This window comes from Choloepus didactylus, chromosome 14, assembly GCF_015220235.1.
Source record: "Choloepus didactylus isolate mChoDid1 chromosome 14, mChoDid1.pri, whole genome shotgun sequence".
In the NCBI taxonomy this organism is placed as follows: domain Eukaryota; kingdom Metazoa; phylum Chordata; class Mammalia; order Pilosa; family Megalonychidae; genus Choloepus; species Choloepus didactylus.
Window position 1 is genome coordinate 46,192,379 of NC_051320.1, and position 23,921 is coordinate 46,216,299.

Here is a 23,921-nt window from a genome sequence, read left to right on the forward strand (position 1 = left end):
GGTGGAGCAGGAAGCCAGACAGAACCTGGAAGAGAGAGGGGATGCCATGTGACAACAGGGAGTTGAGATACAAGCCAAGGAACCCCAAGGATCGCCAGCAGCCAGCCACAGAACATTGCAGATTTTGTGAGAAAGCGTCACATTCCTGACACCTTGATTTTGGACTTGTCTTAGCCTCAAAACCATGAGCCAATAAATTCCTGTTGTTTAAGCCAACCATTGTGTTATATTTGTGATAGCAGCTCACTAGACTAGCTGAATCTACCTGATGGTCACATAAAAAGTTGAGTAGGGGGATAAATAAATAAATGATGGTGCATTTATTTGGTGGAATGGTATGTAGCTATTAAACAATGAGGCAACAATGTATGGATAAAGAAAGGTCTCTGAGATATATTGTCAAGTGAAATAAAGAATAGCATGTACAGTATGCTAGCTTTTGAGTAAAAAGGAAAAATATATATACATGAATTTGTCAGTAAATGTAAGACTATCCTTGGAAAGATACACATGAAACTGGAGATAACAGATGCCCCAGGAGAAAGAAAGTTGTATGTGGCTAAGGGGTGAGGTGGGAGGGAAACTGGCTTTTCACTAGAGGTGCTTTTTTACCCTTTAAATATTGTGCCTTGTACATGTATTATGTGCTCATACACTGATGGTATGATGACAGAGACAGAGTTCTCAATAGCAACAATGATGTTTGAAATGAACTTGCTGAATTGAATTTTAGAAATCTTATTAAAATAAGGCATTTTATGAGGCGAGCCAGTGGGGAGAGTTATGGAGGCCATTGGAGAAATATAGTGCTCAGCACATATATGCAGTTTTAGATTTGTTGATACTTGATTTTATATAGTTTTATATTTTAAATTTATATATTTATTTCTTTGAGAGAGGATATTTTAAATATAGGGGCACTAGCCAGCCATATTTTTGAATGGATAAATTAAGAGGAATGAAAGAGATTCTACTTGTTGCTAAAGATAAAGTATATAATAAAGTCCAAAATGTTTTTAAAAAGCATTTTGCTTGCTTTGCCACCTCTGACTCATATACATGATTCAGAATATCAGAAAACTTGCTAATAGCACACAAGAAAGCTAAAATAATAGCATTTATCTTGGTTCCAAACAATAACCTCCCTCCTCCTTCACTTATAACAAATATTTTGCATTTTTCTGAAACTCAATCTATCTTTGATTTCTTGCAACTTCCATCCTTTCCAATAACATCAATATATGAAAACCCTGGAAGTATTGATTTTTCCCCTCCTGTCCATCCCAGGTGCTTTAATGGATTTTAGTGAAAACACTATACTGATTTTTGTTTTCCCGTAGGAAAAATCACTTCTAAAGCTGTCTTTCTCCACCATATTAAGTAATTTTCTGGAATGTTTCTACTTGCCTTTTTTATATTGCCTGCCTAATGACAAAGATTGAATTCTCAAAGGCAAGATGATGTTTGAAATAAGCCCAAAAAATAGAATTTTAGAAATAATAGAAAGGAAAATTAACCATTTTATGAGGCATGCCAGATTTGGAATTGTGCAATAATTGTGCAATAATTTTTCATTGCACAAAAATAAACATATAAACATGCTCAAAACCCATCATTTTTTTCTTCCTCCCCAAAATAAACTTTTAATTTCGAGTTTTCATCTGTGAGAAGATTTAGACATTCCTAGTCAAGTCAAACTTTCTTAAATTAGGACAATTGTCTGATGAATTATATACAAAACTGCACGTGAGTTTTCAGAGACAACTCTGAGCATTTTTTTTTCAGACTTACACATCTTGTGGAACCAACTAATTAGTGAAAATATTTTACTGATGCCAAGACGGAACCACTCTATATAGAATTTCATTAAGAAATAGATAATATGATAGGAGAATTTTAATATATTTCTATACATTACCACTTTAATAGTTCTGGTCATGTTTTGCTAAGTCTTTGAGACATAGAATCATAGATTCCTTTTTTCATTTAGAATTGGCCTTTTCTAAATTCTGATTATTTTAAGAGATTAGACAGTGAAGATGCAACTTATTCATGGCAATGCCAGAAGTAAAACCCAGGCTTTTATTCAGTTTTTTGCTACTTTTTCTGGTAAAAGGTTTATTTCTTAGAAATCTGAAAATTAAAACAGAAGCATTTTAAAAAGTTTGAACTGTAGGAGCTATATATATTGGTGCTAATCCAAAATGATGCTAATCCTCAAACTGTTTCTTGTCCATATTGAGATAAGAACAGAATTTGAGAGTATTTGGAAACTTTTATAGCAATTTGACCTTGCCACGACATCCAAAAACATGATCTAGTAATTAATTTTCATAATGTTCTACAAAATAGCAGTCTAGCAGGGATTGGAGACTTAAAAATCTGGACCTCTTTCATGGAGAGTCTGAGAAGCACTGCTCTGGAAAACATTGATTGGTAAGGCCCCTGATGGAACTTCGCTCAAGAAGGAGCTGGGTAAGAAACAATTCTATGGCAGGAAGTGGAGCAGAAGAAAGGGAGTGGGGGAAGGAAGGAAAGTATGAAGAAAGGAATGGAGGGAGAATGGAAGGAACACTTAGATTACTCAGCAACAGACCAGCTGAGCTGAACAGAAGACCTGAAATGTATGCCTCATGTGAAGAGATTAATTTGTCCTTTTTGGAAAAGAAATGTTCTCATTGATTATTAATCATCTGTATTTGTCAGCTTCCTCTTATCCACAAATGATAGAAACCCAACTCAAACTAGCTTAAGCAATAAAGGACAATGTATTGTATAGCAATCTAGCTTACAAGAGGTGGCAGTGTGATTGGGAAAGCCTTGTGGATCCCACTCCCTTTATCCAGTGTATGGATGGATGAGTAGAAAAATGGGGACAAAAAACTAAATGAAAAATTGGGGGGGGGGGGTGTGTGCTCTTCTTTATTTTCATTTTTTATTCTTGTTTTCACTTTTTCTGGTACAGGGAAAATGTTCAAAAAATAGATTGGGCTGATGAATGCACAACTATATGATGGTGCTGTGAACAACTGATTGTACACTTTGGATGATTGTATGGTATGGGAATATATCTCAAAAAAATTGAATTAAAAAAAAAAAGACTGTACTGGCTTGCATTACTGGAGACTCCAAGCATGAAACGTGTCACCCTAACTATAGGAATTTAGTGTCATCATTCTTAGTTAATTCCTACTCCTACCCCTCTCTCTTGCTATGTTTCTCTCTTGAATTTATCCTATTCTGTCCTACCAGACTGGATTCTAATGTGGTGGTGGTGAGGGGGTGGTGGCTTTAAATAGTGCAAAGTTTATATCCCCTTACCTTAGCCACCCCAGAGCTAGGAGAGGCCTTTCTCCTGATTCTATACATAAAATTGCAAGAAAGAACTATTAAATGACCCCACTTAGGCAAGGTGTCCAATCTTGGGCCATTCATCATAGCCAAGGGGAGAGAAGAGTATTTTGTATATCCTTATGGCCAGGGTGTGTTGGAGTGAGGTAGGGTAGAAATGGGGTACTATGATTGGCAACCCCACTGGAGACAAGTTGAGGACAAGTTTCTCTGAGACAGATGGATGATGTTACAGAAGAAGGTCTGAACAAAACAAGCAAGAGATGTCCAATGACATCTGGACTAGTTATTTCATATAAAAAAACAAAAGGTATGAGCAAAATAGCAGGAAGGAGAAGAGATAAGAAGGAAAACAATTAGGAAAAAAAGATCCCCAGCAAACTTTGGAAGCTCTGATGGGGTTGGGGGGACAGGTGTTGAGCAGGAGAGAAACAGCAATGCAACAAAACAGAAAAGAGAAGTGGAGGAGTGGAGAGTTATATTATTTTGTCCTCTGAGAACATCAGCCGTGGAACAGCTCTTCAGTTCTGGTAGACAGTGGAATGTCAATCAGCCAGTTAGAGCTCAGAATCCTCTAACAGAGTGCAATGCGAAGCCACAGCAACCATTTGACAGCTCTGTTATGCTTAGGCAGTTAGACAGTACAGCATAATGAAAACAGTGGTAATTTTATATTTCTTGCTTACTGCCCCCTTTCAGCATTACCTTAATGATACAACTGTAAAGTCTGAATGGTTTTATTTTGTTTTGTTTTTTGTCCTAAATAGGAAATGCAGTTCCACAAGAATTTCAGTAAAAGATCCATTATGCTGGCCTTAGGCACGACTTTTACACCTGACATAATATTCAAGTGCAATCTTTAAAATTGTTTTTTGCCTAAAGAATCTGTTCAAAATAGGAACCTGAGAGAAAACTGGGTCTTTGACATCGTGTTTTTTTAATCTCCTAAAGGTACCTCCTGGAGTCAGTTTGTTTGCAAATGCCTTAAGTAACTCGGGATGATTCTCTTGTGTGCCATGAACAAATTGGTGCAGGGTGGGGGGCAGCAGGAGCAGCACGTTCTAGCAGCTGGTGCTCGCGGCGCTGGTGGCTGGGATTGTGGGAACTGCTCCTGGGGCTGAGCCCAGGTGAACCTGTTGCCGTCTCTGTCAGTGCCGCTCAGTGTGGGCCTTGAACCAGCAGCACTAGCCATCAGCCATCGCCTGGAGCTTAAGAGAAATGCAAATTCATGGGCCCAGCTAGTCTGTTTTAACAAGCTCTCCGGGTGCCTCTTACGTACTCCCGTGCACTGGTGTAAATAGTGGCAGAATATCCAAGTGGAAAAGACCAAAATGCAGTTACAGAAACCAGACTGAAGCCTGGGGGAGAAATCAGGGCTAGAGATTAAAGGAGGAAGAATTAGTAGCAGCAGTTGATAATTGAAGTCATGAATATAATGAGCTCTGAGGGAAAAGATGGAGAGGGAACTTCAGCGTGACTCCAGAGCATGTTTACTAAAACCAGGTTTCTCTATTAGGCATCGTGTTTGGCTTGAGATACAGTGATGTTAAATATTATTTTCATTTTGGAGACTGACCTTTTCTATAAGCAGGGTGTTTTTCCATACAGAAAGTAATTCAGATCTCTGAAGAGTCAAATACTTAACCCAGGACATTATTGTGCTTTTTTTTTTTTTTTTTTTGAGCTTATTTGGTAAGCTTAGTAGTATTAACACTGAGTATATAATTATAAATTTAAGCTGCCACTTTTTTTGATGCAACAGATATTCTTTGCAGTTTATATTTAATTTTTAAGAAATGCTTTATTTATTTGCTTTGAGAAATAGTTTGTTGAGAGAGAGAGAGTATTGAAAGGTAAAGGATGATTACTAAAGTCCCCCGGAAACTTCTTTAACGAACAGTTTCCTGAGTCATCTCAAATCGTCTGAAACATAATCTTTGAGGATTTGGTTTGGAAATCTGTATTTTTAAAAATCTCCCAGGTGGTTTAGATGGTCAGCCAAATTTAGAAACCTGTAAACTAGAAAATGACTCAGGTATGAACAGACTAGCTGTCTGTGTTTTCTATTTCAGGCTCAGAGAAAGCAATAGCTGCACCTCCACCGCAGATCCCACCCCTCTCGTCTCCGAACCCACCCCTCTCCTCTCGGCTGTGGCTTCTCACCACCAATTGCTTCCTCTCCCCATTCAACCTCTTGATGACAGCCTGTAAATTAACTTCCTCCCTTTCTTTGGGCATCCGCATGCCCTTACCCCATTGTCTCCTTAGTTTCTGAGTTTTTTCTTGTTTTCGCATCACATTTTTCTAGAGTCATCCATATGCTCTGCCCGCATGTCCCCAGCTCTCTTTTACTCTTCAGCCCAATTTCAGGGAAGGACTGAAACTTGTTTCTAAAGTGCCCAAATACACTAAGTGTGAACTGCAGCGAGACGGCAGTATTTATCGTGCCTTTTCTTCAATACAGAACTGGTACAACTCTCTCTTCCCTTGGCTTCTGAGACACGCTCTTTCCTGGTTTTCCTCTGACCATCCTATTTAGGCTTCTGAACTCCACTGGCCTCCTAAATGATGGTAGTCCTTAGGATTCAATTTTAAAAGCCTCAATTGAGTAATTGCCTTGTGCCAATTACTCTCTTCAACACTTGCGTACGTGCAGAGTGAATGGAGCAGAGTCCCTGCCACTGCGTAACGTGGAGTTCAGTAGAGAGCAGTTGAAGAGAGCGTTCTCCTCACCCTTGGTGAATGTGATGACATGTACTTGGGCATGAAAAGTCCAGGTGAAGGTTTGTCCATGGCCCTTATGGTCCTCAATTTATATGCTCTGTGAGCAAGTGCCAATATTCCTGTGGCTTCAAGTACCTCCTTGTGCTGAGGACATGAAATGTCTGTCATTGATTCCCAGTTCCCTGTAGCTAGTAGTTAGAGCACTGTCGAGTTAGATATACCTGGGTTTGATCCTGGTCCTGCCTCTCTTTAGATGTGTGACCTCAGGCAAGTTGTTTAACCTTGCCTAACGTCTAGTCCCAGGCTTCCGCAATGGAGTTAATAATATGTAAATCATGGAGTTGTTACAGGAAGTAAGTGAAGCACGCCATGTAAAATTCTTGGCAGTGTACCCGATAAATGCCAGATGCTCTATATATATTAGCTGCTATTTAACTATGAATTCTTAATTTTTTAGTTTTTCTGGAATTTTTTAGTTTTTCTGGAATTTCAGTTCATTTAATGCAACACAGTAACTCCCAACTTGTGAACCAGCTCTTCAGTTTACCAAGTGCTCAAAGGACAGTTAAATGAAACAGAAACAAGAAAGTGGTGTCATTCTGCCTACAAGACTCTTCTGAATCTCACATAGCATATAATAATGTGCACATATGAAATGTTTAATTAGAATGTCTTAGATGGTAAATGATTAACTTTTAGCTTGAGAAATAGAGGATGATATGCTTTTCCAACTCCGTTTTGTCTCTCATATAGGAGACAGTGTTTATATACATTCATGTGTAAAAACAGACAGACCCTATTTTGGCCCCAATACAAGAGACTTGTGAGACTGACACTTAGAGAAGACCTCAATTCTAGTCTGTGATGATCACAAAACTCTCCTGTCCACAGTTCAAAATGATGGGTACCGAATGCTGCCTGGCACCTGTCTCTGGAGTCCTCCTATCCCTATGCTTGGGGCAATTTAGCCTGTGATTACAAGCTCTGACCCACTCTGGTTTCTAGGAACAATTATGGATTTAAAGATCTCTTACCAGTGTTTACTCAGTATTCTCAGACATGACATCGTATCACCCGTGTTGATAGCCTGGCCTTACAGAGTGCCTTGTGTCTGGCAACTTGAGTGTTTGTCTTACTTTTAAGAACCGGTCTCCACTTATACTCTGCTTCGGATTTTTTTCTGGCTCATTGCCTGGTGCCGGCCCCTATTTAATGACCCATGTAGTTTCCCTGTGCCTCTAGGATCAGGGACTTGTGTTCATAGTAGGCCCCAGGATTCAGCTACAGGCTCCTGACTCTGCTGACTGAAAGAACTGGGCCCTGCCTGCTGGAATATCTGAATAGCATCTGTTCCTGAAATCACGTTGGCCACTGAATATTATGACACTTCATTCCTCTAGGTGAAATTTTCCTGCTCATAGAGCTCACCTCGTTTTAGTTTGTATCTGCAGCAACTGCTCCATCCCAGGGGCATATCCTTTTCTAGGTCACAGTCCCACAGTCTGCCCTGTCCCTTTGCAGTTAACCAGACTCTTCTGTGGCCAGTTACAAATAGCGTTCATAGAGTTATAACTATCGAAATATATTTGTAAAGTCGGGTACTTTATCATTCTTCCAGCCTCCCAATATTGCTTCTGTCGATTCTCATTATTGCTGTTTTGTTTGGTATGTCAGAGCTAGCTCAACAGATTTGCTCTGATGAATATTGGAAGATAGTCTGCTCAGGTTATCCTTAGTGAATTGGCAGATCATAATATTACTTTGTAAATTGAAAAACACAATGATGGCTGAGCATATTTTTTACTTAGCCAGCCTGCTAGTCTGCCAATAAACCAGCACACGCTTTGCTACCCCGCTTCCATCACTGAGTAAACTAAGCATATTGCTCATTGAGTCAGATTCTCCTTGCTTCGGATAATTTCTGGAAATAAATATCTCTGTAAGCAAAAATGAACTCCTTCAGGCTATTAAGATGTTTAGCAGTGTTTAGCAAATTGTTTTGCCAACTGAAAAAAAATAATCTTTTTCATTAGAAATGTTCAGATAGTGGGTGATGAACAGATAGCTCAGTAAAGCATGAGTAGGAATTAAAGATTCCTCCTTAGATCCACAGTGTATGTAGATTTTGGACTCAAAGAAGAGGAAGCTGAAAATAACCCTGAATATAATCAGGAGAAGCAGAGGAGGAGTTCACAATTGTGGTTTTTCATTAAGAAAGTCACAATCCTTTGTTCTTATTTGCAATAAGGTAGAAATGGCAAAGGCAGCTAAAACTGTAGAAAAATACTTTAGAGAGATGCTTCTGGTATATAATCGAGAGTTGGTTTATAAAATGTAGTATGGAAAGATGGGGTATAGAACGATGCTGAATTTCAGGTGGAGGTTAAGTTGCTCTTCCAAATTATTATCTCTGCTTATGACCAGCAGACATAACTTCTCCTTAGATAGGATAGAAATTGGTTCATCTGAACTCAGAGTGCCCAACACAGAGGGTAACGTCAATACGTTAAATTGTCCATGGGTATCATTGTAATCACTAGGAATGTTGAAATGGTGCTCTTTGCAAAATTGAGAGGTAGGTCCAACTGATAAATCTAACACAGTTTTTATCAAGTAGGCCCATAGGAAGTTGGATACTATGAACAGAATAACTATGAACTTTAAAATTTTATGCTTAACAGCTTTTATTTTTTCTGATTTCTTGTTTTTAATCACAAAATTTATTTTCTTTTCCCATTATGAGTGAAACCTTCTAATCATTAAAGAAAACAAATAGTTGGAAGTTTTTAAAGAAGGGAAAAATATACCCACTCAAAGTCCTAGCATCCGGTGGCAATCAAACTTTCTGCACACATTGTTGTTCATTGTCATCCAAGACTTTCATTTATGTGCTTTTTGATCACTCCATGTATATGACTTGATTTCTGGTTTGATATTTTTGCATAATTTTAAACATAAGCACTTTTACAAACTATTAACTTTTTAGAAACATTTTTATAATTGTGTACTGATACCCAATTTGTTTAGTTATTCATCTAATGAACAATTAGGTTGTTTCCATTTTTTCCCCACTGTTGTAAATCATGCTGCAATGAATGTCTTCATTCTTTACCTCTCTTTGGCATCTAGCTGAGAATGCGTTCTTGAAGTACATCCCTCTGGTTCTGTTTCAACGAAAATATGTTTACTCTGTATCTAGCATTTATTCTTTCTATTTTTCTTTTAAAAAAAAAAAGAAAACAAGTCACAAAGCTAAAAGATTATTAGGTTTCTTGCCACAAATGTAAAAAAGCAGGAAAAGATTACAAGTATACTCAAGACAGTCTATGCTTTCATTCTTTAAAATCCTATGTCACTAGAGGAAGGAAATATATCTTGTCAGAAATCAGTTCTAGAATTCACCCATATAAACCTACTCTAAAAAGAACAGTGTTTTACTACCTACTACAAACAACATAGCACACACAAAAAAGCAATGTTTGAGGCCATACAATATAGTGTTTTACAAACACAGTCTTTATTAAGGAACAAATAGAGCTAATGCCATGCAAACTATTCTGAACTGCCTTGTTTTATGTTTTATGCCAAGTAATTTAATTTTCAAGAGTGGATTGGGTTGTTCATTCTTTTGGAAATTCAAAATAAATCTCATTGTAAACCTGTGGACAATTCTGAGGAAAGCAAATATAAAAACAAAGTGACCTTTAATGTCCTTTTCAAATCTGAAATTCTTTGAAAATGCCAAGGTTAGAAAACAATATGTATTTTAATGACCAAAGTGTTTGAAATTTTACATCTAAAAATGTCTAAGCTATTTAATTCTGAATCCAATAAATTTCTAAATTTCAGATGCTGTCTCTCAAAATATCTGTTCTCCCTGCCCTCCCGTCTCCCTCTCAGTGCCTGTTAGTTGCCGAGACCTTGGAATTATTCTTGGTCAAGATCCTGATTAGGAAATGCTTTTTAGTGTACAACCCTAATATAGATGTATATGATTTATAAAGTAAATCTATATACATACCATTGTATTAGTATTTATATATTATAAAACTACACAAAAATTTTTGAATATGAAGATTAAATATAAATACAAATTAAATATAAATCAAATATTTCCTCTTATATCTCAGTGGATAGTCTTGCACACCCCTTGGGTTCCAGCCAGCGGAATTACTGAGTTTTCTGAATTCTTTACACCTTCATTTCATCTGTGTGTGTGTGTGTGAGAGAGAGAGAGAGAGTGTGTAGTGTTTTCTCTATCTGGAATGTTCTTCCCTTGTCTTCCTTTCTACTAGTATTTAAACTTTAAGATTAAAATGTTCTCCTTTGTGATATAGTACCTGATACTTTTTGCCACAGTTCCCTGCTTCCCTATAGCAGCTATTTTATTGTATAGTAATTATTTATTTATTCTATCAGTCTACCCCTAAATTGATCTCCTAGAGACTAGCAACTGGACATATTCATCTTGGCACTATTGCAACCTGCTATGGCCATTAGGCAATGCCTAGCACATAAAAATAAATATTTGTGGAATAACTGGATGAACAGGAGCCCATACCACATCTACTGCAGGAGGCTTGACATATTCCATCCAATGATAAATACTACTTTATAAAAAGATTCACTGAAGTATGCAGATACCACTTTTCCGAGATCAAATATTGACTGTCTTAGAATGAAATCCTGAGTTTAAAATTCCTTAGCAAAGTTACTGGTAGAACTGGTAAAAGCAGCCCATGTTTGGAATGTTTATACCAGTGTCCCTCCTATCCAATGACTCTGCTGTTAAAACAGGGCTAGATTATGAGATTTATTTCCACTTGAGATTTGACAGGTGACAACTGTACAAAGCAAATATTTTCAGTTAACTGATGTTTGCAGTTGATTTTTAGTAAATAGTCTTTTGCATCTTTAGGAAGTTTACCTATTTCTCTTCATTTAATTTTTTTTGTAAATGAGCAATTACTGTTGACTTTTATTAAATTTCCTTTTAGCATTTAATATGGTTTTCCTCTAAGTCTTCATGTAATAAGTTTTACTGATTTATTGCCTGATATGGAGCCATCCTTGCATTTCTGCCTGATAACTTCTTTGCGTGTGTCTATTGTTTACATGTAAATATTAAGCTGTGTAGTTCTTCATTTTGTTTTAGAAATCATTTGAAATTAGCATTGAATCAAACTTCCCTCAAACTTTGAATTTAGGTAGTTTTGTAAGCTCTATCAGTTCTACCAAGTCAGGAATAATGATAGAAAATATTTATTAAGAACTTCCTTGTTCCAGTTACTCTTTTAAATGCTTTAAATGTATAAACTCATTTAAATCTCACAGCCTCCCAATGGAGTAGGAATTATTGTTGTCCCCATCTTGGGGCTGAAGAACTTGGGCACATCCCCTCTCTGTGTCTAAGGGGACATAGGTGATAAGTGTAGGCTTAGGATTTAAATCGAGGCTTTCTGGCTGTAGAGCCTACATCCTTCACCATTATGCTGTGTTGTCAAGAAGATATACTGGGGAATATTGAATCCCAGGAATTAATTGTTTAAAGGCTGAATCTGACATAATCACTGTTAATAACATGACTGTTTAAACACTGTAGAATTTATAAGCAAATATATGACTATACTACATATATTAGTATAGTGATGTGGATTGTAAAATCACTGTATTTAATTATTTAAAAAACAAACTTAAATTTAAGCTATTGCCAATGTAACAATGGTATTTTCTTCATCTTTTCAGCAATCTTGACACAGAGGAACTATGTGGTAAGTTTCTTTACAACCAACCGAGCCTATTACTGTTTTAGAATGAAAAAGAATACTGTCTGATATATTTTTGCGTACCTTATAATGAATGTCCTAGTGTAGGAGTTCTGGAATGAAGTAAAAGACAAATTGAGATCTCGAGAGATTTATCTTTATCCATGAGCTTTGCTCAAGCATGTATTTTAACCACCTCACTGCAGAAGGAATTGGGCTTCATTAATTTGCTCATGATAAGAGAATTACTATTGCAATTGGTACATTAGTTTTACATGGGCAAATTCTCCATCAGTTGGAATATATTGTCAAACCAGCATTTAATACTTTATTTTGTTCATAATATATTGTACAGAGACTTCTGTTATTGTTTTGCAAAGCTTTTGTTTTGAAATGTAAAAGAAAACTTTGTTGTATATCTGTGTGAACAAATTCTGGAATTTTAAATGTCATTTGCAAAACACGTGATTTGACGGGGAAAGATAAATCTTTACAAATGCATGGTTTAATTGTCTCTTCATTTATTTGCTTAGTCTTTGTGGTGGGAAAAAGTCAGAGACTAGGAAAGTAGAAAGTAAATATTTCTGAAATTTGTTTTTCAATATAAAAAATTACAAGCATTTTGAGTCTATTAAATTTGAAACAGCCATATTTCTGTGAATACTGGAAGGTTTTAAGTTACGTATTTTAAGATAGATGTATAAGGTTAACACCTTTGTCCCAAGTTTGATCTTATTGTCTGGGCTGCTTGAAATAATTCTGATAGAGATGAGTTTCTCTGAAACCTCCTAATTGAAGCCACAAGCACTCCTTGACTATCTTATAATTCCTACAGATTTGTAATTTACCAAAATCATCAAAAAAAACCATTTTTTAGTATTCAAGAGTAGTTATATTCCATTTCGTCAAAGTAATAGAGCAGCACTGAAAGATGTCATACCAGGTGGAAAAAAGTTTGAGAATGCAGCGTTTTAAGGCAATAACTCTGAATGAAACTACTATGGTAATCATCAACCAAGAGCTTTCCAATTTTCCAGTGGTCATAGAAAACTCTGAGCTTCCTGTCTCAGCACAGTGACCATTCCAGATTCAGGGAAAAGAATCCTACTGAAAAGCAAGATACTTTTAGGCAGAAGCAAGGTACTTTGATATCAAAGCACATCATTCTATTATGAGTTATGAAGCACCAGCACAGAGAAACAGTGACAATTCTGTGCTTTCACACACAATCAGATCATAGCACCGTCCACACATGAGTATTTAACTGTTCTAAGTAGCCAAAAGTGTCCACGTTAACCATGGCCACCCGGCTTTGGAATGAATAGCAATCACCAAAAAGCTCAGGCTGTGGTCCACTCTCAACTCTGTGTAGACCCTTCCCACCAGTGAGGTGGAGAGGTAAAGCAGAGATCTAAGAAGACTATCTTGATAATTTCAAGAGTGTAGGAGACTCATTTGCCTCAAAAGTCTAGATGTTTCTTGCCAAAGTAACCTTGTTCTCAAATCACTCAGATAATTCTTTTTGTTCTCCGTTTAATTTTGCCTGGCTAGGCGAGCTCATGAGAAAGCAAACTGTTACAAGAGCTCTTAAGATGAAACCCTTCAGCACTCTTCTTTATTTGCCATGTTGCCAGTCTATGGTAATTAAGGAATATTGCATTATCCTCTATTCGTCCCTTAAAAATAATTCAAAATTTAAAGTGTGATGTCTGTCTCTACTTTATCCTCTACAACATTTTTTTTTTTCAATTTATCTTTCTTGCATAAGAGAAATAGATTAGGAACCTACCCTATACTTACTGAAAAAGCTTTGACTGTAATATTCCCCCATAGTTTTCATTAGGAAACTAATATCTGGAGTTTTAATTCAACAGAGTTGTGCTCTATTTTTGTTAATCTAGCAATTGTATGCCCAATTGTGTGCTATAATCTTCTCCTTATCAAGAATTTGCATTTACATTTACACAGCATAGTTTTCTTTTCCCATTATTTTGTAAATATAAAGTAAATATTTAAGCTGGATTCTAATCTAAGCCAAATGCTTCAATGTTAACAAGTGCAATATGGCAGTTCACACCCAGCACAACTTCCCCCTTGCACGTGGGAGGGGTGGAGCTTGACTGGCATAGAAAGCAGATTTTCTGTGCTCTCTGGCAGAAACCAAGTAAAAGTTCGAGGTATCTAGAAGTTTCATTCTATTTCACTCTTGTTTGAGTATTTGTGTATGGTAGATTCCTGAAAGTATAACTTCTTGGTGAGAAGTTCTCCTCCTGTACATACCCGGTGGTGTAAAAGGGTACCAAGATTATTCACTCTTCACAGTTCTTTAATTGTGAAGGCCTTCCTAAATAGAAGCTTTAGACCATTTCCTATTCCTAACAGCCACTATATACTCAATTTTAATTAGGTAATTGTGTTTGAACTCTAGCATTGAGGCTTTAGTTTCCTACTTGTGCCATCTTTTGCTCCAATCTAAAGCCCACTGGAGCATAATTATTACTTTCTGGACCTTACCCAGTTTATCACACAGTTTTCAAAACCTTACTCATTTTTACTGAGCTGTTTTGAAAATCTTGAATTTGGTAGCTAAGTATTTTGAGATATTTATAGATGGGTGAAGAATAATTGCAATGAAAGTTCATGTTGCTGGTTACTTGAACTGAAAGCGTATCAGTAAGAAAGGTTATGAGTAAGGTTGAGTTCTCATCTAGTTGATTATTGTCTGTGACTATTATATTTAAAGGTTAGATAAAGCCTTTACCCAGGGTTAAAGAAACTCCCAAAGAAAAACTTATTACCTTCATGCAAGGTTCCTGTGTAGCGGCTGTGGCCTGGGCACCTGTGCTCAGACTGCAGGGCAGCACCAGCTCGCATTGGCAGTCTAGGCAGTGCTGAGGGATGCTGTGCCAGCAAAAAAAAAAAAAAAAAAAAAAAAAAAAAAAAAGAATCACAAGATTAATGCTTGGAAAGTTCTAGCAAGGTGCATTCTAAGGGACTCACCTAAACTCAGGAAATTGCTTTGTGAGACTGGAGGTCGGTGTGGCCTTTATGGCAGTTGTGGCTTCTCTGGCTCTGACTGGGGATTCTTAGACCAGATCTGAAAACTCAACAAGGTAGAGGATTGAGGTACAGAATGCAGGGGAGGGGACCTTGTAATTTGGTGATATGAGCCTACAAATTAGGTATAGTAAGGAAGGGAAAAACTGACCACTGGATAGCATCTTATCAGAGATGTTGCATGAAATATCCACAAAAAGATCATTTGGTTTCTGACAGATAACTTTTTAAATGTATCTATAAAAATGTTCTATTCTTTCATTATATCCAATCATCCAGCCTCTCTTAAGTTTTCAAAGATTCTTCATTTAAACTGATGAAGATTGGTTCTCACACATTTCCATGTCCACTATGCAGGTCTATTTTGCTCATGTCATGGAACCTCACTGTTTCAGTTTGCTAAAGCTTCTGGAACACACTATACCAGAAATGGGTTGGCTTTCACAGTGGGGATTTATTAGCTTAAAAATTTGCAGTTCTGAGGCCATGGAAATGTCCAAAGTAAGGCATCAACAGGACAATACCTTCTCTGAGGAAGGGCTGCTGGCATCTGGGACTTCTCTGTCACATGAGAAGGCACATGGCTGGCATCTGCTGGTCCTTCTTTCTCTGGTTTCATTGCTTTCAGCTTCTGGCTTCAGTGGCTTCTTCTCTCAGCTCCTGTGGGTCCTCTCTTAGTTTCTCCAGGCTATTTTCTCTGTAAGCTCTCTCGGCTTCTTCTGTCCTTTATCGTCTCATAAAGGACCCCAGTAAAAGGATTAAGATCCACCTTGAATGGGCTGGGTCACATCTCAATTGAAATAACCTAACCAAAAAGTCCCACCCACAACAGGTCTGCACCCACAGGAATGGATTAAAAGAACATGGCCTTTACTGGGGTATATAACAGCTTCAAACCAGCATGCTACCTAAAGGTTTCAACAAAAATAGGTCTTTTCACAGGAAATTATTCTATTAACCAAAGAATAAGGGTCTTAAGGAAGCAATATTTCATTGGAATCTTTATTTCTTTCTCTCCAATGCCATGGTAAGGGCAAAACACATTTGCCCATCCCACATGGGCACTTTGAGTCAAATGAGGAATGTGTCACAATAACAGAAAGAAAGCATCGGTCCCAGTTCAGTCACTTCAAGGCCAGCACTGACGTTCCTTCTCTGCTTGCTACATCTTAGGGTTAGCAGATATACTCCTGGAATGCTAGGCCCGCACCCACCCTTCACTTCCCAACTTCGGAGTGACCTTCTCCTTTATACCCACTGCTTAGCATGTGGCTCTTACCTCTGTGATTAAATCACTCCTAGCAATTGATCCTACCCTTGTCTTTCCTCATGGTGTCACCAACATTCCTCAAACCTTCTGCACTATATCCAGGGGCAATCTTTCTGATAGAATAATTTGAGGATGTCAGTCTCCTTTTCAAAATTGTTACATGCCTTCCTGTTGCCCGTGCTGGTTATCAATTTTTAATCTGCATCAGAGTCTCCTAGGGAGCCTGTAAAAGATGGTGACCCAGGGAAGCAGGGGGATCAGTGAAGAGGAGGAGTGTTTGTTTTTAAAAAAAAATTATTTTAACTTTGAGAAAGTCAGAAACAAAAAATGGCAGGGTTTTATTGCCAACTAAATGTGACTAGTTCGTGCAAGGAAGAAGTCGAAGATACTATGTTTCTGTTTTGAGGAAACTGGTGGTGCCATTAACAAAATAACAAAATCTGTGTTTCTTAGTACCTAATGATCTCTGCCTTCTCTTGTTTACCTCCGGAGAGGATCGTCTACATTTATATTGAGTAATTTGTTCAGCTCTGGGCTCTAAACTAGCAAACACAAGAGCATATCCAGAAAAACATGTCCCAGCTGGTGAATGACCTTGGAAATAATTTTGTATGAGGAAATATGGGAGGCTTGGGACTATTTGTCTTGCAGACATATAACATAGTTGAAGAATAAATGGAGTATTCTTAGGTAATTATAGGACCAGTATGTGAAGTAATAGGGAAAAATTTTGGATTCATTACAATAAAAATCCTTTCCCTTACTAAAGACCATTAGCTTGGGCATGGGTAGGTCCTGTGGTAAGCTCTGTCATTAATTCTTTGTTAGGAATACGCTGAATGAACTTCATCGTCTATAGAATGTAGATTTCAAACTGGGAACTTTTTTTTCAGCAGTTTTATTGAGATATGTTCATATATCATACAATCCATCCAAAGTGTACAGTGATTCACAGTATCAGCACATAATTGTGCACTCCTCACCACAATCAATTTTAGGACATTTTTATTAATCAAAGAAAAAACACCCCAACACGTCCCATACCCCTTATACCCTTCTTATTTCCTTCCCAACATTATTGACCCTTACAATGGTATGGTACATTTGTTACTGTTAATGAAAGAATATTAAAATATTAGTGATAACTATAGTCCATAGTTTGCAATAGGTACATTTTCCCATATGCCACTCTATTATTAACTCCTTGTAATATGGCATACATTTGTTCTAATTCATGAAAGAATTTTTATATTTGTACTATTAATCAGTCATTGTTCACTAGAAGATCCACTGTGCTACACAGTCCTCTGTTTTATCCTCTAGGTTTCCTGCTAGTGATATACTCTACTCTGAATCTCCCCTTTCAACCACAATCACACATATAAATCAGTGCTGTTAATTGCACTCACCATTTTGTGCTAACATCAACTTTATCCATTTCCAAACATCAGAATGGGACGTTTTGTGTTTTTGGGTTTTTTGTTTTGTTTTGTTTTGTTTTTTATTTTTTTAATGATGACTCCTTAACCTAAGGAATCTGATTTAGTAGATCTGGAACCTTTTCAGTAATCTTCATTTTTAACAATACAGTGCCTCTCAGACTTTCATGTGCATACAAATCACCTGGGGATCTTATTAAAATGCAGTTTCTGATTCCATAGGCTCTGGGATGGGCCTGAGCTGCTGCTTGCTAACAAGTTCCCAGGCGAGGCTGACGCTGCTGGTCCACAGGCCACACTGGGTAGTGAGGCTCTAGAGGCTTCCGAGGCAAATAAAGCCCCTGACTGAAGCTTTAGGACTAAATTTAGCGTACCTAGTGAAGAACACTTTCAGTACATCCAGCTTTCTCTCTCACTACTGATATTTAGTATCCTGCTTCCTTTCTGGCTCCCAAACTCAAATATATCCCAGTCCATAGTCAGTCCAGCTCAACTACACATATGCTTTCAAACATGACAAAACATTGCCTGCCTCCTTACCTTCATTTATGGGGGTTATTCTCCCTCTGACTGCCCATCAGGTTAAGGCCTAGTCACCTGTTAACCCAGCCCCTGCTGGCATCTCCTCTGTGAAGTCCTCTGGCTTCCCCTAGGCAGACGTGGACATCCCTCATCCTGTTCTTCAATTATACCTTGTGCTTGGGCTCCTGAACCTTGTCGCTTATAACGGTGATTATGTTTATTGCAGGTGTTTGTTGGAATGTCTGTCTCTCCGACCTGACTGTAGGCTTCTCAAAGATAGAGGCTCTGTCTTTTCATCTTTGTATGCCAAGTTCCCAGTATAGCATCTGGGGCATGGTGGGCACTAAATAAATGCATGTGAGGTGGTGGAATGAGTAAATGAACAACCACCATGATGGAGGAGAGGGGAATTGTCTCCTTTTATCTTTTTTTAAATGTCTTTGGCTTTTTCATCCAACTTCCTCTTCGGAGCCCCACTTGTCCTGCCTCCCTGGCATGTGTCCCTTGTTAAGCTGTGAAGTACTTTGTTTGACACTGAGCTGCACCACCGCAAAATAAGTGCCCTTAGATTCCAAACTTAAGCTTCTATTCATGACAGGAGTGTTGTAAATATCTCTGTTCTCAGTTATTTCTTTGCTATCTAATATATTGCCTAGGGATTGATATATTTTTTTCCCCTCCAGCTACTTGGATGAATGAATGAATGAATGAAGACTAGATAGGTTTCATCTCTGAAGCTTCCTCATGCTGCTAGTTCTCCCCAGCGACTCTCACTTGGCTATGGATAGTTTTGCTATGGATGAAAATATTTATTTAAAATATGGCTTTACTTCTTATTTTATTCTTCAATAACCGTTATTTTTTAGCACTAAATTGTTTTCTTTTCCCTTTTTATATGCATACATTTAAACCCCATCACAGTCTTCTTTGAGGCCTTGTGTATATTAAAATTAAAACCTGCTAATTAACGTTTATGCATGTGTCTTTATACTTTTTGTTTGTTTCAACTTAGTATGGACTCTATTTTTATATTTATCATTTTTCCCACTTATAATTATTTTTCAGCCATATCACAGTTTATTTATTACAAATAATTACATGGAAAAGGGCAGATGTCTTTGTCAACACTATCAGAAAGTCCACATCATAGCCAAATGCTAAAATGTTATTTTCAAAGCAGGGATTTTAGCAGCATCGGTTTCTTATTTATTTTCCAGCTAAACTATTCCTATAAGAACCTTGATATGATATGATTTTCACTGTACACTGTTTTTAACGGAAAGCATAATCAGAAATGCATTTAGCTTTTTGTCAAAAACATGTTTGTTTTTAATCCATGTATACACAGACTTTATTTTAGCAACCATAATCTAGAATTAATTTATTGTCCACCTGTGTTTTCTTTCTTCTCTGAAGAAGGCTGTACATTAACTAATAAATCAGTCAATGGTACTTTCTATTTCTTATACATATCAATGTCAATAAATAATTCCATCTTGAGGATTAAATAAATTAAGGCAGTTTCTATCAAACATGTAGATATTTATCCCAATGATCTCCAGTAGGAATATGTGATTACATTTGCAAATATGTGATCATAATTACCATTTCAATTTTGTTCCACAAATACTTATGTAACATCAGAGACACGGAGATCACAGGAATGGTGAGGGCTGTTATTGGTTTTCTAGTAACCGAAAGCACCAGATCTTGTCAATATGTGAATTTCTGTTATGCTAGATCTCTACCCTTTTAGAAATACATGGTTGCTTTTTCTGTAAGGAAATACAAGATCTTGCATTTTATCTCTGTTACATTTCAGCTTATTAGTTTGGGATCAATCTGAGTTCCATCCTTTCAGTTTTAACTGTAACATACAATTATTACGTGTGTCTATCACCTGAAAAGGTGATAAACCTGCCTCTTGCTCTGCCCGAATTGTTGAGCAGAAATGGGATCATGACAGAACGATCACGTAGGAGGTTCCACAGGAGACCTCCCTCTTGTTTTTGCAGCGTCAGTGACTCTTAGCCTTGAAGAGAACTTTCTTGAAATGTCTCCCAGAAGAAACAATAAGACATACCTTAATTTTTTTCTGAAATTACTATGCTAATGAGATCTATAATAACCTGCTATTGAGAACAGTTTTTTACTGAAACAGCTTTGTTAGTAGATTCAGATTCACCTTTTCCCTATTTTTGTAGGAAAATATGTTTCTTCAAGGATAAAACCATCCAGGTTTTTATTTTGTCAATGAAATATGTGTATTAGCACCTTAATTAGTCTTGTTTGAAAACCTTCCAGTTTTCATTTATAACTGACTTTTTGTTTTACTCATTATGGAGTAAGTCATCAATTGATATTTTGTTTTTTTGATTACTGAAATTCAAAACATATGCTTATTTCAATATGTTTATTTTTCAGAATACTTTTCTCAGCACTTGGGTGAATATGAGAATGTACTGGCAGCACTTGAAGACCTAAATCTTTCCATCCTGAAGGCAATGGGCAAAACAAAGAAAGTAAGGAAAGTTGATGTTATCTTCTATAAAATCTTTTTTGAAAAATATTTTTTCTTGAAAATGATGCCTGTTTCCTAATTTATCTTAAAAGTATAGATTCCTTTTTATCACTGATCATTTATTTTTGCTGTTAACTGAGCTATTTCATTCATTTACAGTACAATTACAAAACATTTACTATATTCTAGATACTGTGCCTGGTGCCAAGATAAATTTTCTCTCCTCATAGTCTGGTGGGGAGACAAGTGCATAAAAAATATGCAATGATATGCATGATAGAAGCACAAGATGGGTTTCTTAATTCATACTGGAGGAGACTATACCTGAGCACTTTATCTAGAAAGTGGTTATAGTCAGGCAAAAAAGAAGCAAGCACAGGAAATGGCATATGCAAAGGCCCTGTGTCAGGAGGGGCATGGGGCATTCAAGGAAATGAAGATGATCGGTGAGGCCAGAGGGTGGTGTGACATGAGATGAAGCTGGAATGGAAGGGAGACGTCAAACCTCTCATGATGTTGCCAGAACTTTGGGCCTGTCTCCTAAAAGCAAACAAAGAGGTAATTGTTTTAATTAGAAAAAAATCATACATATTTTCAAAAAGATCATAAAAGAATTAACTTGGGATTGGGGTGGAGAAAATTGAGAGGAGAGGTAATAGAATCAGGAAGATAAATGAGGAGGCTAGTTCACTAGTCCAGGTAAGAGAGGTTGGAATCTTGGTGGTGGTGGCAGAAGATACAGAGAAAAGTAAAGGAATTTCACAGATATTTGAGGTCATATCAATAGAACTTAGAGAAGGGTTAGATACGGGGGATGAGAGAAGGAAATATCAAGGGGGAGTCCTGGATTTTAGCTGGTGTCCCTTGGTAGTGACACTGCCGACTCAGAATGCTGGAAGAGGACCAGGTTTGAGGATGTAAGATTGCTGCCTTTGAAACATCTACGGTGAGCCAAGTAAGCCATCGGACACCTGGGTTTAGGTCCCAGAGTTGAGTTCTATACCGAAGATATAAATTTGTGAATTGTCAGAGTTAGGCATAGCATGTGAATGAGAGCATCTAAAGGGAAATATAAAATGGAAAAAAAGAAAGAGAGAGAGAGATGTCAATTTCTGTTGGGGGGTGAACAAGGATGAGCCAAGAGTGTCTGAGAAGGGGTAGGCAGAAAGATGGGAGGAAAGTCAGGAGACTGTAGTGTCCACAGTTGAAGAAGAGAGTATTTCAGAAAGAAGTCACTAGTACTGACTGCTATGGAGAGGTCAAGAGAGGGGAATTCAGTTGTCCATTGGTAGGAAGTCAGAAGACATTTTATTTTTAGCATATAGGGTATATGACAAGTAATAAAAATATTTAAAAGCATACTTGGAATTTCTGGTCAAAAGCAGCAGGTTTATACATCCACTAATGTCCACTTGCTCCTGAAACTCCATGAAAAAGATTGCAAAGAGATTTGTTTTAATGAAGGAGTTAATAGCAACACATCCTGGAAACGGAAAAGCAAATAGACAAGTGGTAGCTGACAGCCGACCTGAGACATTGACTACTTGCCTGCATTTGGAAAAGCAGAAAGCCACCTAACAGCTCTTAGAAAGGCTTAGGAATTAGTGGCACCAGTTGCCACTGGAAAAAGGGGTAAATGAAGGGCTAAAACAGAATGATAAGCTGGAAAGTAGTGTAGGAAGCAGTTAGATCCCCAGATCCCCTGCTCTACTTTGCCTAGCTGAGCAATGGCCTGTTTAGCAACCTAGGTAGAAAACAGGTTTGTTTTCTGTAAAGAGTAAAAGAGAGGGTCTCCATACTGAGGTGGTACCAACCATACTTGAGGAAAGTTTACATACTGTAAATGGCAAGACCTCCAGCTCTCTTCCCGAACGTAGCTCCCAGAGGGTTGGCAACCAGACCCATGTCCTCCAGGTAGACAAGAAGAGTCTTTTCTGAGAAATGTGACATGTTCAAGAAGAGACCTACAGGTTCCCCAGGGATGGAGCCCAGCAAGCTCCTATCTCCCTCGCCTACCACTCTAATCAGCTTGTTAGGAGCCCACCCTTAAAATGCAGTCACCCAAGTGTCACCAACTTCTTACAAGAAAGGCAGAAACCAAAGCAAACAAACACAAAAATAAAAAGGCAGGGGAAGAAGAGCATAAGGGACTAGACTAGGAAATGAAAACTTCAAAACTACTATCTTTAACCTCCTCAGAGAGATAAGAGAAGATACTGCATCCAGGAAACAAAACTAAGATGACGCACAGTGGAAACCAAAGAGCAAGAAAGTGCTCTGATGAATTAAGGTTATGATGGCAAAAATAAAAACACAACAGAATCTAGGAAAATAAAGTTTAGAAAGTCTCACAGAAAGTAAAGCAAAAGGGAAATGGTTAGAAAATTATACAAGTCTAGGATGCTCAGTATCCAAATAACAAATTCAAACAAGAGAGAACATAGAAAAATGAAATCTGAATACATTTTTGCTTGACCTCTTCAGGGATATTTGGAAACTGTGTAATAACTTTATCCCTTTGGAACTTTTCTCTAGAAATGGAAATTTTTAAAATATCTACTTGAAGTGGCTCTTCTCATTCTTTAGGTCTCATCTTAAATACTATGTCTCCAGAAAGATCTTCTCTGATCACTCTATCTAAAGGAAGTCATCTCTTTTGGACATCCTATTTGTTCTTTTCTGGCAATTATCACAATGAGTAACTATGTATATTTTTGTTGGTTGTCCGTAAGGAGAAGAGAGGACCACGTCTGTTTTCACCACTGTACACCCAGAAACTAGCACAGGGCCTGACGTTTAAAATGTACTCGGTAAATATTTATTGATTAAATGAATATATTGATTAAATAAATATTCATGCAGCTCCAAAAGCTAAATACTTCTGCTTCTGAAAGAACAATTGCTTCTAAATCCATTTGAGAAGCTTTGAGATTTTCTTTACTAGGAAGGGAAAGGAAGTGTTTTTCTTCCTTGTTTTCTCACAAATGTGCACTAATTCATGTTCTCCTTCTATTAATAAAATGAAGCTTTTTGAGATTTAAATTGAGGTCAATCTATTATTTTGGTCTCTTAGATACAAAATAATTTCCTTGGCAGTAACCATTAAAATGCATTTGATCCACATTATCAAACTGCTTAATCAAGGATAAACATGTATCTTTGGTTAAAAAGAAAAAGACGAGTAGAGAGGGAAGAAAGAAGAAACTGTCAAAAATAAAATTAGAAAAAACCCTTTGTACGATAGCTCAAAGATGAGTGAAATGCAGGAGTTT

The 23,921-nt window shown here is 37.3% G+C and overlaps 1 protein-coding gene across 1 annotated transcript in view; it reads left to right on the top strand.

The window, feature by feature from the left end:
• Positions 1-23,921, top strand: part of NECAB1 (N-terminal EF-hand calcium binding protein 1) — a 204,119-nt gene that overhangs the window by 80,348 nt on the left and 99,850 nt on the right. The window contains exons 4-5 of the mRNA XM_037802731.1: positions 11,821-11,846; positions 20,553-20,650. Of these exons, the coding sequence (XP_037658659.1) occupies positions 11,821-11,846; positions 20,553-20,650 (124 nt within the window). The remainder of the gene's footprint in view (positions 1-11,820; positions 11,847-20,552; positions 20,651-23,921) is intronic.